At 39.5% G+C, this 14,708-nt stretch overlaps 1 protein-coding gene across 3 annotated transcripts in view; it reads right to left on the bottom strand.

The window, feature by feature from the left end:
* Nucleotides 1-14,708, bottom strand: part of ANKFN1 (ankyrin repeat and fibronectin type III domain containing 1) — a 107,073-nt gene that overhangs the window by 56,079 nt on the left and 36,286 nt on the right. For 2 of the 3 annotated variants that reach the window (XM_074554860.1, XM_026795532.2), the window contains exons 2-4: nt 13,999-14,133; nt 10,509-10,710; nt 3,518-3,728 (exon numbers count right to left, since the gene is read on the bottom strand). In XM_074554860.1, coding sequence (XP_074410961.1) covers nt 3,518-3,728; nt 10,509-10,694 — 397 coding nt within the window. In that variant the 5' untranslated portion in view covers nt 10,695-10,710; nt 13,999-14,133. Of the gene's footprint in view, nt 1-3,517; nt 3,729-10,508; nt 10,711-13,998; nt 14,134-14,283; nt 14,683-14,708 lie in introns of those variants that run through there. The other variant, XM_074554858.1, reaches the window with a different exon arrangement.

Below are 14,708 nucleotides of genomic sequence, written 5' to 3'. Positions count from 1 at the left end.
GTGCACTGGAGAAGGAATTCTGAAATCACAGAAAATCACTTTTGTGTTTGGTGTTTTTGCAGAAGAGCTCTGAGATAGCGTTAATTTAAAGGGCCTCTTTTTTCTGTAATCAGTGCCCTGGCACATGTGGCTTCTCTTAGCAATAGTGAGGAATTGCTAAGTAGAGACAGGCAGGCTCTTGGTTGCCCCAAGTCTTTCACAGGAACAGCAGGATTCTCACACAGACTGAACCCATCATTCACTTGCCCAAGTCAGGAGCAGCAGACATTTCTGAAAACATCAAACTGTACCATATAAAGCACCAAGACTCTCATAGGTTTTTGACACCAAAACACGACAGGAACAAATATGTATGTGGATATGAATGAATTATCTCTAAACTGGGATTGTATGGGACAAATTAGATTGGAAAGGAACTTTTCTAGACCAATTCTCTTCAAAGCAGGCTCAGCCAAGAGGTCATGCTGAGTTACTGCAGATATTATCCAGTCTGGTCTTGAAAACTTCCCAGGATGGATGGAGATTGTTCCACTGCTTCATTGTTCTTATAGTGAAAAAGGTGTTTGTTTTATCCAGCCTGAACCTCTCATTTTAACTTTTGTCTCTGTCTCTCATAACAGGATGACAGCCAGAGTTTAGCAGAGTCTAAGAATAACCCTACTGATGTGAAAAGTGGCCTGGGATCTTTACAGCCACGGGAGAGCAAAGAATTACTCAACACCTCTGACATCCAAAGAGTTGTTTTTGAAGAATGTTTGTCTCTCAGACTTTGCTTTCAGAAGCTGGCTTGAAGCCAGCCTTCTTAAGTTTGATCATTCTTCATATGGACATCAGGGACATATGGCCAGGCTCCCTAGAACCTGCTGGTATCCTCAGAACTGTTGTTTACTGGGAGGCCAGAGGTGATAGGGTTTCCTGGATCCATGCCCACAATAAACATGCAACACATCTGATAGCACAACAGGACTGAGGAAGGAGATTTTATGTGCCAAAGCTTCAGGTGGTTGAGCATTGGCATTGGTTCAAGTTCTCACTAAGGATCTGGCTCTATCTGTTTAATCAAGGCTCAGATCCACATTTGTTGAGCCTCTGATGTCCAATCAGCCAGTGGGAATTTTAATCTTATTTTTATTTGGGTTCACATGAACAAGCCAAACCATGAGTATATGATAAGTGATAGTAACTGAAAAGATAACACTTTGTCTTCTCCCCAACTAAATAAATATTTTAAACGCTCTGCTCTCTGATCTTAGTTACTTTGTTTATAAAAGATGTTGGGTTCCTGTTGAGATTTATATAATCTGAGTTCCATGTGGAGATGAAGATCATAGTTTTACTTTCTATTGCTTTATCTGCTGCTGTTCCAGGCAGAAATCCAGGTGATACAGATGGAAACTATCTGTCCTCCAGATTCTCTTTTCTACAGAGTTAGGTTAGAGGCTATAATGAAATTTCAGCTGAATCACTACAGCTAATATATACAGTGAAAGAACAGAGGTTTTCTATGAAGGAAGCTTTTTGTTTGCTCTTGGAATGAGGAATTCTTCCATTTCACCTTTTCCCAGTTCTGTGCATCTGTCTTGTACACTTCTAATCACATTAAGAGATGCTGTGTCCAGTCCCAAAACTGGGTGAGACAGGATTTTACCCTCCCATTCAGCCTGCAGAAGTCTTGCTCAATTGCCCACCACAGAGGAATGAAAATGCTCCTGCTGGGTGCTGGATCATGTTCCTGCAGCCCTGAGATGATACAAACAGGATTTAATTTGAACAGGGTTGGTTGAGTACGAAAAACAAAGCAGAAAATCTGGACAAAATAGAAGGTGACTACCATCAGTTCCACAAGAGTGAAGCCATGCACAAAGATGCTCTGAACCTTTGTTCTGAGGGCTGAAAATAAGTTTTTGCATTTCACTCTCAAACAGCCACTGCAAACCCTTCAGGTAAGAAATCAAAACAAAATGATCGTTTGCTTTTTACTGGGAATGTTTCATCCATTATTTTAATCAGAAAAACTAAAAATCAAGATAAGTGAAGTGGAAATTTGGTGGGTATATTTTGAAATGGAAATGAGGTGGTTATATATTCATATTCTCTGTGTTCATAGGCATGTTTGCATTAATTACAGGAAATGAATACTAATTTATGATTGCCCCTGCTCGCCATCAGACTGCATTTATTTACAGATGAGGTCAATGAAAAATTAGTTTAGTCTTTTTTACTGCTGTTTAGAACACTCAAGACTGTGTTTTCCTCTAGATTTGTCATGGTTAATGAATGTTGCTTCAGCAGTCAATCATGTACTCTAAATGCTGTCACACTTTTTTTTAAAGCCTCAGTCATGAACCATGACAGAAAAATAAACAAATAAATATAAAACTAAAAAACTCTTTTCACTGAGCAGCTACACTATGCAAAAATCTCCAGGGAAGGTTAAAGGAGGCCAGAATAAATGATAATATAAGTGCTGTGGATATAGAAAAGCAATAAAGGTGTACCAACACTGAGGGTCTGGCAAAAAAATTCAACATGCACATGCACACACACTCTCCAGTGAAAAAACTGGCAATGTTAGTAGCCTCAAGGTGCAATTTCCTGGAGCACTGAGATTGACATGCCAGCACTAAATGTTGTTAATTTAACTAACTTCAAATTAATGGCAGAGTCTGCAGTGACCGAACCCCTCAAACACAGTCTCATTATAGCCTTGCTGGGAATGTCCTAAATATAGGCATTGACAGTTTAAAACAAATTCTCTTACATCGGGGTATTTTTAGACCCACATAAGGCGTCAGAGTTTGTGTCATGGTATATGGTTGATTAATTGGGTTGGTAAGTCACCCTCCAACCCACAAACTGGGCATAAAAAGCCCCATGAAGGAATACAAAGAAGTTTTATAACTACAATATGTAGTTATAAGCAATATTGGTATTCCAGTAAAGTGAGAAGGTCTGTTTTGTGTACAGGTCTTCTCTGGTTCTGTAGAACTTTGAAATTCTCATTTAAGTGGGATTTTAGGCCATTTGAAGACCAGTAGTGAGGGGTCTGTGGAGAATGGAAGTGATAGATTTCAATATAACCAGTCTCCTGAAGGCAGCATAGCCAAAATCAAAAGGATAATAAAAATAAAGCAAAGTCTAGACAACCCATCATCCTTTCACTTTTGATGACAAACTCTGCATTTCAGACCACAATCTTTGAATCACTGAGTTCCTGTTGCCATATTTTTAAAGATTTTTTTCTCAAGGTTGCTATTAACCCAGCTGCCCCAGTGTTAATCACATTAGAAGCTCAACATGATTGATTAGTTGCTGTATCTGAGAGAGAGAGAAAACAAATCTACTGAGCACGTATTCAACGAGCAGATATTGCTGCAAATATCCTCCAGCACTCTTGTTATAATCATTTTTATGATAAAACCAGGCAATTTTTTTGTGTGGTGTAATTGATTTTCACTAACATCAGAACTGATCTCATACCAGCAATTATCTAAGTCAGTTTGTGTTCTTTACTTACAGTGTGGGCTTTCCTTTGCCCCAACGTGCAGAAGGGTCCTGGCAATGGGCACGTTGTTGGTCAGGATGGCAATATCCAAAGGAGTGAGTCCCTCGCTGTTTGGTGTGTTCAGGTCCAGCTCCTCCAGGGTGTATTGATAAAGAAGAATCTGAACAGCATCCAGGTCCTGCTGCTCTACGGCCTCAAACATAGCTTCATTGCACTGGAAGTTCTGTGTTTCAATAAAGACAGAAATTCAGTAGAACTTTTCATATGTTAGTGCTTTAAAAATAGAGAAAATTTGTGTTTTGTGAGTTTGCTCCTGAAAATAAAATATTGCGCCTCCAGCCCCAACTTAGGCTCAGCTTGAAGCAAGGCAAATGTTTGCAGCAGAACTGAGCTTGGTCTACCCCTGGAGTGCTTGAAATTGCTTCAGGTCTGTGGGAAAATTCAAGTGACATTCAAGCCCATATGAAACAAACACATTTTGATTTAGACATCTGTCCTGTAATCAAACTGTATGAGCAACATTATGTTTGCAGTGTGAAACTGGATGACACACTACAATTTTGGCAGAGCCTTGGACTACTGAGTTTTTCCAACTAAAAATTTCAAGTAGAAAACTACAATCAGATGATGAAAATCCAGATCAAACAAGCAGTTCTGCAGAAAAACCTTCCCAGTTCCAGTGTGACCCAGTGTGTTCATTCTACCACCTTAGTTATTTCTAGGTGCTTGTATTATTGCCTTTAAGTTGTAACTAGAGAAAACTTTGAAATTTGTAGGCCTTATAAGCAGATGTAGAAATGGGACTGAAAAACTGGATTGTCCAGTGTGCATGTCTGAGCAGCAGAGAGCACAAGCAGCCAAACATGAGAACTTCCACAGCACCAACTCTCAGGCAGGGAGAACCACTGAACCTTTTCCTTAGCAATGTCAAGGAGATAAAGGAATGGCACAATACAAAGGCCCCTGTTGTTTCCTAATTGAGCTGGGGAGAAGCAGGTGCAGGAGAGTAGCAGGGCCTGCAGGTTTCTTTTATGAGAACATCCTTCTGGAGCCTGCAGTAATGACAAGTTTTTTGCCAAGATTCTTTAAATTCTCTCCCAGTGTCCCATTGCCATAATTACCTGATAGAGTTTTTCCCTCTTTGGAATGAATTAGCAGGAGCAAGAGGCCCAGCAAGGCAAGGAGGGCTCAGAGCACAGATTCAGATACACAGTGTAAACCCCAAAACCACGGAGAAAATCCTCATCACAGAATGCACTCTTTATTCCATGAAATACATATTGAACTGAAACCATCTTCTACTGTGATTGGAAGTTAACACTTCAACCACACTAAAACTTCATTTTCTTTTTAAAATATCAATTTATCAATAGTTTTATTGGGCATATCCGTGTCCAAGTTTGCTCTCAGTGAAACAACATTGACCTGCTGGAACATCTGTGTGTCTCCTTGTAAAACACATGAATTAAGGGATTACAAACAGTTCTGGAAACTGCAGAACCAGCTCCACCTTGGATTTTCATCCATTCTACAGGAGATCTTTTTCAGTGGGCTTGATGTTAAAAGTGTCTTCTGAAATCCTCAGGCCTGACAGGGGTCTTCTGGTCTACTCTTTGCACGTGAAATATTGGTACCACACTAAGAAATTGCAAAGGTGATGTTAGCTAAAAGTTTTAGTAGGGACCCCATCAGTGCTGAGTATTGGGGATCAGCAGAACAGGAGGATGAGAGTGCAGAAGGTGCCCTGTACCCCAGACTGGCAATGTAAAGAAATGAGATACTAATGTTAAGATGACAATCTAAGGGTGAGATGAGCTATGCAGCAATGATGAGAATCTGGGACAGTAGTGCTGAGTTGGGAATCACCTTGTAGACACTGAAGTACTGAACAGCTCATGCTGGAGAAATATTTTTTCTGTAGGTTTCCATGCAGAATAAAAGATATGACTTAAATATCAGTGCTCTTCATGGGGTTCTGTCACATTCTTGGGTTTAGACTCTTCTCCAAATGATAAGATTCAGGTTTAATTTATAATTAGATACTTAGGCCACATTCCAGGGTTGGTATAAGATAGAAAAAAATCTCAGAAAAAGGGACAATGGAATGGTAAGCAGTTCTAGTTGTCATTCTTTTTTAACCCCTCTGATCAAAATAAAAATAGTTTGTAAGGATATACATTGCATTAGGTGGAGCACATGTCCAGAAAATTTTAAAAAATAAGACAGCACACATTTCTCGTATTATAAGGGAAAAATTAAAAAAATGTCAGAAATTTTTACTGCAATGCAAGAATACTTCTTATCATTCCAGTAGTTCCACACACCTGTCTTGCTTATATAACACCTTTCCAATCTTGATATCAGAAACATTATGTTTATTCTGGTGTTTTGCCCGTACCCTGAAAGAATGAAGTGCTCTTGCTAGAAATCAAAAGAATTTTAAGTAATTATAATTACAAAACATTTTAATTATTGGTATGATTCTGATACTTCTGTACGTCTTCAGCTCCACTCAGCAGTGATATTGACTTAACAGCTGTATGTCACTGTATTGTGCATTCAAAATTAATATACAGAGAGCACTGATGTGTGAAGTACAGAGGAAAAAGAAAGCTTGCTCTTCACTCCATGAGACTTTATTATTATGACGCAGAATTGTGAACAGATAGACTTTTAAAGCACATTACTTTTGTAACTGATCACAGCTATGAAAATCTACTTATTTAGCAGTGAATTAATCAAGAGCATATTACAAAGGGAATTGGTTGAAGGAAACTGAATGACTGCATTGGTCTGCATTTCTTTTAGTTAAGTTCATTTTTGGAAACAGTTTGGGGGCAGAACAAAAAGGTAAAGCTGATGATATTACTGAGTGAAAGGCTGTAATGTGGTGCTCACTCAGGACAGGAAGGTGGTTATTTCTCTCTTCACATTCTCCCTTCTGTGGCACTGTGTACACACATGGTTGTCCCTTTTTTAAAAACCAGAATAAGTAATTATCTTTTGATTTGCTTTACATATGTGCACAAAAGTTAAACGACCTAGCATTTGTAGAGTGCTACTCTAAGTGCTCAATATCATTATTTGGCTTTAATTCAAATTTTGTGAGAAACTCAGGAAATCTTGTACTACATCATGTAAGTTTCTTCCACTGTACAAACCAAAAATTCACTATTACATGATATTAAAAGAGAGATGGCTAACTTCACTATTATAGCTGAAATTAACCCAAATTATGGCTGACAAAAGCATTTTGTCCTTTTAAAATATACACACATACACACCCCTTAGCAGATTTTACCTACCTGTCAGATTGCTGTAGAATTATTTTTAAAATTTTGATTTAAACTGGGTTTTTTTTGATTATCATGATTTAGACCTGCTGGTGTGCTTTGAAAATGCATCTTCAGACTTCTGCTTGCCAAATGAAATACCTGAAGTATTTGTGAAATTTTGGCCCTAAGTTGCTGAGCAGAATCTAAGCACATGTTTAAGTTAAATTTGTCGTAAACACTATTGCCAACTGACCTGCTGGCAAGGACGTTTCACCAAAAGGGAAAAAATAAAAGCAAATTTCTATTTTTTCATTTAATTAGAAATCTGATTGAAAAAGCTGCACTGATTTAAATGAGAAACAGAGAATGACTATTACAAGCTGCTTCATCCAATCCAAACCATTACAAGATCAAATTGCAAATATCAGGTTTTCCAAATGAGCAATTCAGACACAGGCAATGGGCTGAAATACATTGGCAAGTTTTGTAATTTCAGAGTGTAAAATCATGGCAGCTGTGATGTGGCCTTTTTAAATGGTCATGTGTGCATCCCTCATCCATAGAAGAGCACATCAAACTCTGCTAGACACTCAGAATCATCCTGGAGAGGCAGCAAAGTATCTATTACATCTTCACCCATGCTACTGAACTGCTCCATTTGGAAATCTGCATCCAGCCCAGCTCTCCAAGTCCAGAAAAACATTCTACACACCTGACCAACTTTTCTCTATTTGCTTTCACACAGAAAACAGAAATATATTTGAAAATAATATAGTTTGCTGCAAAAAGCTTATCACATTCCATGTAGAAGACTTTCTAGTATTGCAGCATGTCTCAGGCATATGCAGCCTTGGGATAAGAAATCCAAACAGGTATCAGGAGTAATGTCTTTAAACCCCAGTGCTCTATTTTAGTCCAGCTGATATTGTCACAAATACCAACAAGAGCAATCATTTACCTTTACTAGATAACTTTCTTCTGCTCTGAAAGGACAAAAGCATTAAATTCAAGGGAAAACTTAATCACATTTAAAAGTGATTGGGTGAAGTTTAGGAGCAGTTTTTACATTGCTTTTTCCTTGACTCAGTCCTGCAGCCTCTAATCATTAGCTGGACAGCTGTGCTATGTGATTAATTTATTTAGGTGTTGCTGTGATGCACAAATGTATATACTGAAAAGAACTACAGTATTGCTTTGCAGTAAGTAATAACCATGTTCCAGTAAGTGATTCAGTGCCAGAGTGTTTAGAAATGCAATCTTATGTAGCTTAATTAAAATGAAGTGCCCCTTTCAAGCTATTTGCTCTGAGTTTGACTGAAAAAGTCCACTATGTACTACTGGAGTTGGAAAAAGTGGTAAAGTAGTTTCTGCAAAGACTTGTTTTGATAAACATGAGTTCAAGAATAAAGCTATTTTGGGACATTGCTATGTCTGCAGCAAGACAACAATTTACTGAATGGAAAGTGTTGCACATCAAGAGAGAGTGGAAAGAAAACTCTTCACAAGCCAAAGCTGAAAGAAAACAAATTCTAACAAATGTTGTTCACTTGTCTGGAGACATGATTTTACTCCTTGACTTAGCTCAGCAGCACAGAAATTCAATGATTTGAAAATACATGAGCTAGCAACTTGACCTGGAATATTTCTACCCCTTCACTAATAGTTTTCTTGCTGTTTATTTCTAGGGAAAACTGGGAAAACAACAAGCAGGATGGATAGAATGGGATCCAAAGCCTCTCAAGTTCAGTGGGAGTCTATTCACTGCCTGTTGTGGACACCAACTCAGACCCCAGACTGTGATACCTGGAGGTTCCTCTGCTGGGTTTTTGTCAGTGACAAAGGTGGTGACACTCCCCTGACAGTGTAGTGGGCTGGGGGAACAAAGTTAGCACAGATATGTCTGTGTCCCATTAAATCCCCAACCACACAACATAAAATCAGGTCTCCCAATGATGATAACTGGTGGAATAGGCACTCCCACTGCTGGCAGATCAGAGTGAAAAGGGAGAGATCTAAGGTTCTGAGTTACTGGCTCAGGGCTAGCAGAGGACTTGGCCCCCAGCAGCAGTGCCCTGCTCCTCAGTCCTTTGGCTCAGCTCACTGGCAATTTCTCTTATTAGTAAAGTATGACGGAAGAGCCCATGTTTGAAGGAAAATGTAATCTGAAAGGTGTATTTAGATAAGCTCACAGGCTGGCATTGATTCAGCCTACATGTCAGTCTGCTCTGGCTTGTCCCCAGCACTGGTTTATCCTCCTCCTTCACTCCCTCAGTCACGCTTGAAATTGAAGTTGAAAAAAAAAAGAAGACAAGATAAGATAGTAGCTAAAAAAATTCATCTAAAGAATCTTTCCCCACAGTTCATACTTTGAGACCTCAATTCAAATCATCCGTACAAACTGAAAAGCATTTGGAAACCCAAAGCCTCAGAAGCAGAGCCGCTACAGCCAACACGACAGCTGGCTACCATGAAAAGGCTGTTCTCCAGCTCACAAGCCTTGTTTGAATTTCAAGCTTCTCTTATGAAACAAGAATCTATTGGCTCTGGAAGAGCTGAGAGGAATCAGCCATGGTCCCCTGCTTCCTTCAGGTCATGGTCTTTCTCCACAGAGAGAGACAACAGTCTCTACAGGTCATGCAAGGGTCTTCTGACTTTGGGAAAGCAATCCTAGGGGTCAGCATCAGCTAATTGAATTTAAAATAATTTCCAATTCTTGCACTGATTTATATAATACGTCTCTTACATAACTTGTAAGTATTAAAGGAGTCTAGAGTGTCCTTTCTCCTTGTGACAAAACGTGATATTTTTGTTATCTGGCCCAGCCATACTGAGTTCCATTTGCTCTGTCATGTGGAAAAATAGGAACTTCTATTAAAAGCCATCTTCACTTTTCTGAAAACATGTTTTATTCTTTTCTTGTAAGAGAAGCACTTGCATTTATAAATTTAATTCATGTTTTATCATGTAAGTGCCAAGTTACAACCTTACTCCTAAAATAAAGCATCAGTTATCTACTGACCATCACCACAGTCTGGTAGTAGCCTTACACTTATCTGTCATGCCTGAAAGTTCCATTTGCTCTGTTGTTTGGAAAAATGGGAACTTCTATTGAAAGCCATCATCACTTTTCTCAAAACATGTTTTATTCTTCTCTTTTAAGAGAAACACTTGCCTCTATAGATTTAATTCACGTTTTGTCATGTAAGTGCCAAGTTACAACCTTACTCCTAAAATAAAGCATCACCACAAGTTACAATCTTACTCCTAAATAAAGCATCACCAACCTTACTCCTAAAATAAAGCATCAGTTATCTACAGACTATCACCACAGTCTGGTAGCAGCCTTACATTTATCTGTTATGCCTGAAAGTTCCCTTTGCTCTGTCGTGTGGAAAAATGGGAACTTCTATTAAAATCCATCTTCACTTTTCTCAAAACATGTTTTGTTCTTTTCTTGTAAGAGAAACACTTGCCTCTATAGATTTAATTCATGTTTTGTCATGGGAGTACCAAGTTACAACCTTACTCCTAAAACAAAGCATCACCACTTGAGTAGGTAGCCTGTCTTTACGCTTCGAGAAGGTCAAACTCTGTTTTGACAAAGGGTCATTAATGGTAAGGCTGGGAAGAACACACGCTCTCGTGAGGGAACAAAGCGAGATGATGAGGATGCAGAGGTGAAAAGGCAGCTGAGGAGGGAGATGGGAGAGGGCAGAGGGTGGTGTTACCATGGAAGCCTTGCGGAGGCTGAGGCGGTCGCAGCGGGATCGGAAGTAGGCCTCGTCGAAGGACGTGTGGCTGCCCTTCAGCTTCTCCGACAGGTTCCGGTAGAGCCGCTTGGCCGCGCTGGGCGACGAGGGCATGCTGTGCTTTTTGCTCTGCAGCAGGCTCAAGTTGTGCATTTGCTGGGTCATTCTCAGCCAGGGTTTTCTAGAGGGAAAGCAGCAGCTGTTGAGTGAGGTTTTGCTAGACCAACGTCGTTGATCAGAAGTGTGTCACTGAAACACACAGTGCGAGGCTGCTGGGCCTAAAATCGCCTTCACACACAGCTTCTGCACATGTTTGGGGCTTTTTCAATGGCAAATTGCTCTTTATGGAATTACAGCCATGGATATCTATGGAGACAGACAATTAAAGATGGAAAAAGAAAACAGATCACCCCAGAATTATTTGCTAATTCACATAGGGAGAAGGAGTTTCAATTAATGAAGGAAACAATGTTTTTGCAGAGTGAGTTCTGGTAATACAGATGTCAGAAAAAGTGACACCCAAAAGTAAATGTTGCTATAGACAGTTTCATAACGAGTGGCTTTTTCCTCATGTAGTGGGCAGGCACTGGTTGTGTCTATTTGTTGTTTTACTTTATCCTGCTCTGTGTTTGCCCTGTCCATTTAGAGTACAAACCCATCCAAGAGGGGCTGCTGCCTCTCTCTGATCCCCTCATCTAACTGGATTTACATATTATCTCATAATTAAACAATACTCTCTATGCTCTGTCATTACAGTAATATTTATGTATTAAGAAAAATTGAATTAATATTTAACTCTGGAAGTATGTAATATGGAAATAATTTTACCTTTCTGAAAAGGTAAAATTAGAATTTAATACCAAGAATGCTTGGTATTAAAGCTAACAAGGCTTATACCTCTGTCAGTTTTTTCTAGGCTGATGAAGTCCTCCCCCTGTCTCACTAGACCAAACTACCTGCTTGCTGACTTTAATACTCTCAAGGATTTAAATAATTACCAAAAAATGGATTTTTGCCAGCCTGACTCCAAAGAAAGCCCTATCTCTTCTCCAGCCTTCACTAATGCAGGGAGTGTATTTGTCTCCATCTTCTTCAACTCAGTTGCCCAGATATTTTTCACAGAATCTCCTGAAAGTCATCAAGTTCAAGCTTTTCTTGAGAAGGGAGAAGTTGTTTCCAGAATCTCAAATTTCTACAGAGAACAGCTTGACAGCTGCATTTTCTTTTATGAGAAAATACTAACCTGAGCAAGTAAAGGAGAAGCACCTGTCAGTTCTTGGAGAGTTTTCCAGGAAATGAGAGTCTTTGGGAGAGGTGCTCTAGTGACACCTGTCCCAATACACTTTCAAAACCCAGACAGTTGGCAGGGCTGTTTTCTCTTTTTCAATGTCTACACTGTAGAAAGAAACTGGAGTCTCTGTTACAGCATTCTAGAATGCTGGTGTAAGCTTTGAACCAAAGCAAACTTAGGCATCACTGAGGTGCTAATCTGTGTCACCAAGGCAGAAAAGGTTCAGAGCAGTTAACTACGAAGCCTGTTTCCCATGCCATGGGTTACTGTTCTTATGGACTGTGGCTAAACATAATTTGACTCCAGATATTACCATTCCTTGGGGTAGCTGGAGTCCTTCCCACCTTAATCTGGTCAATGAACCAGGATTTATAGTAACACACTAACAACAGTGTGTTAGTAACCACCTAAACAACTTCTGAGGACAGTAACCACAGTGTGCCCTTGCCACATGTTGAAGCTTTGTCAGTAAAATCCCAGAGCAGATCCATGGTCTGACACTGATGGAAGAAGAGAACAGAATCTTTTATAAGCTCATCAATGTTTCTGTGAAGTCAAGAGCGGGTGAATCTATAGAGAAGCTAAGTAAACATCCTTGAAATAGCAGCTAACAATAAAGCAGATGGCATCCTTGCTATCCACACAGAATTGGTGATTCACAAATGACTTGAAACATAGATGTGTTCCCTGAATACTCACCATCAATATCCCAAAGAAGTGCAGGGGATAACTGTGGAACAATAAAGCAATAGCTGGAATGACATGATGTGAACAAGCTGCATTTTTTCATCAGTGTACTGAAACACCAGTACACTGAAAAAGTACAAAAATGCTACTGCAGATTATCATACTTAGCATTCTTCCTAGTCACATACAAGGTATGAAATGAAAAAAAAACAAGGCAAGTTGAATATTCTGTAAAACTTTCTGGAAGTGGTATCTTATTAGGCTGGAAATGACTCACAGTAGAGCAATAGGAATGAGATTGGGCAGAATTGTGGGTGAAAAGCGTAATAAGAAATAAGGAAATGAGACAGCTCGATCCACACGATTCTGTGATGGAAAGCACAGGGGTTTTTTGGTGCTGTTATTTTTTTACAGAAATCAACGATTTCATGAGAGTATTTTTAGGCTCCTTTAAAAGTCATTAATTTTATTTCTTTTACAACCACATCCTTGCCTCAACAATCAGGTGAAGACCTAAATATGCATTGTCTTGATTGAAACAACAAACACCCCAGTTGCACTTAGCCTGAGGATGTGTCATTGTCAGAACTAATTTTTGCAGCACCTGGAAGACTAATAATTTGGAAAAAGAAGATGTGCAGAACAGCCCCTTTTGAGATTTTCACCTCTGGAAGCCTCTGCACAAATCTGACATGGGTCAGGATGACATAAGGACCTCTCCATATGGTTTGGGGTAGCCCTGTGTGATCCAATTTGCACCCCCACAGCAAGATGAGCACTGCAACAGGCAGCACAGCACCAGGTTTTACTGGGAAAGGCAGAACTAGAAAAAATAACAACAGCAGCTCCCCTTATAACCAGATATAATTAACAGCAGTTTTCATTTCCAAGAATTACAGAGCATAAAAGTCTTGCAGCAGATCTCTGGGGAAACAGTTACTGCCCTGCCCTGGAAATACCCATCAAACCAGTGTGACTGTCACTGTGCTATAGCTAGGAACCAAACCAGGGACCAAGGTCTCCCTGGTCATATTTCATATTTCATTCTGCACATCCTACAGTTTCATCTTTGTGATCAGATTTCTATTGCACCTAAGCACTGAACCATATTATTTCCCATCACCAGGGTCCTTTAAAAGTCAAATTCAAATTCAAATGAATATAAAATACTTACCTTTACAAAAGATTTGTGTGATTTTTTTCCTTTTTAATTGTCTAATACTGACCTAATATTCATGTCCCTCAAATACATGTTGCAGAGAAAGAAATAGAAATACCTAAATTATAGATCACTGTTGTATGTGGCACATACATGCTACAGTCTAAAGACAGGTGCATTGGTAGGGCACAGCATAACTGTAAAAACATTCTCTTAGGATTTTAGGAAAACACAACAGCTGAGAAACCCCTCAGCACTGTATGTTTATGAATCAATCATACTTGAAACTAATAATTAGGCATATGTGCATTAAAGAGTTAAATTTGACTTACCAGCTTAGGCTATCCAAGGCAAAAGGTGAACAAGTTGCTGTTAATTGTTCCCACTCTTCCTTCAATGAATCACATTAGCTCTGCTGTCTCTGCTGGCTCAGCCTCTGGGCAGAATGAGTAAATCTCTTCCTTACACTGCATGAATGATCAGATATGAAAAAGCCTGTTACTAGTGATTACTGCAGTCCAAGATTGCTGCTAAAACCTCAGAGCAGAACAGTATTTAAAGCAAGTAGTGTTGTATCACAGGTAGAATGTTTGGTGCCTAAACTCTGTCCCAGTTACCTGTGCAGCTGTAGGAGTGACCAATATGTGAAGCCTCCATGTGAGAAATGCCATGACTTCTGTGTGCTTTTAGCTTGTTGTAGCCTTTAAAACTGATCAGCAGCACAGCGTGCAAGTAGAAAAAATAATTACTGCCAGAGTAAACAAAACTGTGATTGTAATTAATTTGACATGCAGTATGAGCAAAAGGACATTAATGCAGCCATCCTCAAGCAGCTGGTTTTATGCTAAAACAGTGATAGGAAGGGGTAAAAATCACAGTGCAGTAGTGCTTGTTGCATGTGATGTATTGTTTCTTCTTTCTCCAAGCAAGCTACCACTCCAGCTGTCTGCAATCATAGCAACAAAAGCAGCAGGCATAGCCATAGCTGTGGGACATCTGCAACATCATTGGAAAGCTCCCAGCCTGAACAGGTTACGCCTCA

This window comes from Zonotrichia albicollis, chromosome 19 (genome assembly GCF_047830755.1).
Source record: "Zonotrichia albicollis isolate bZonAlb1 chromosome 19, bZonAlb1.hap1, whole genome shotgun sequence".
Taxonomy (NCBI): Eukaryota; Metazoa; Chordata; class Aves; order Passeriformes; family Passerellidae; genus Zonotrichia; species Zonotrichia albicollis.
This window is presented reverse-complemented; position numbering and strand designations above follow the sequence as displayed.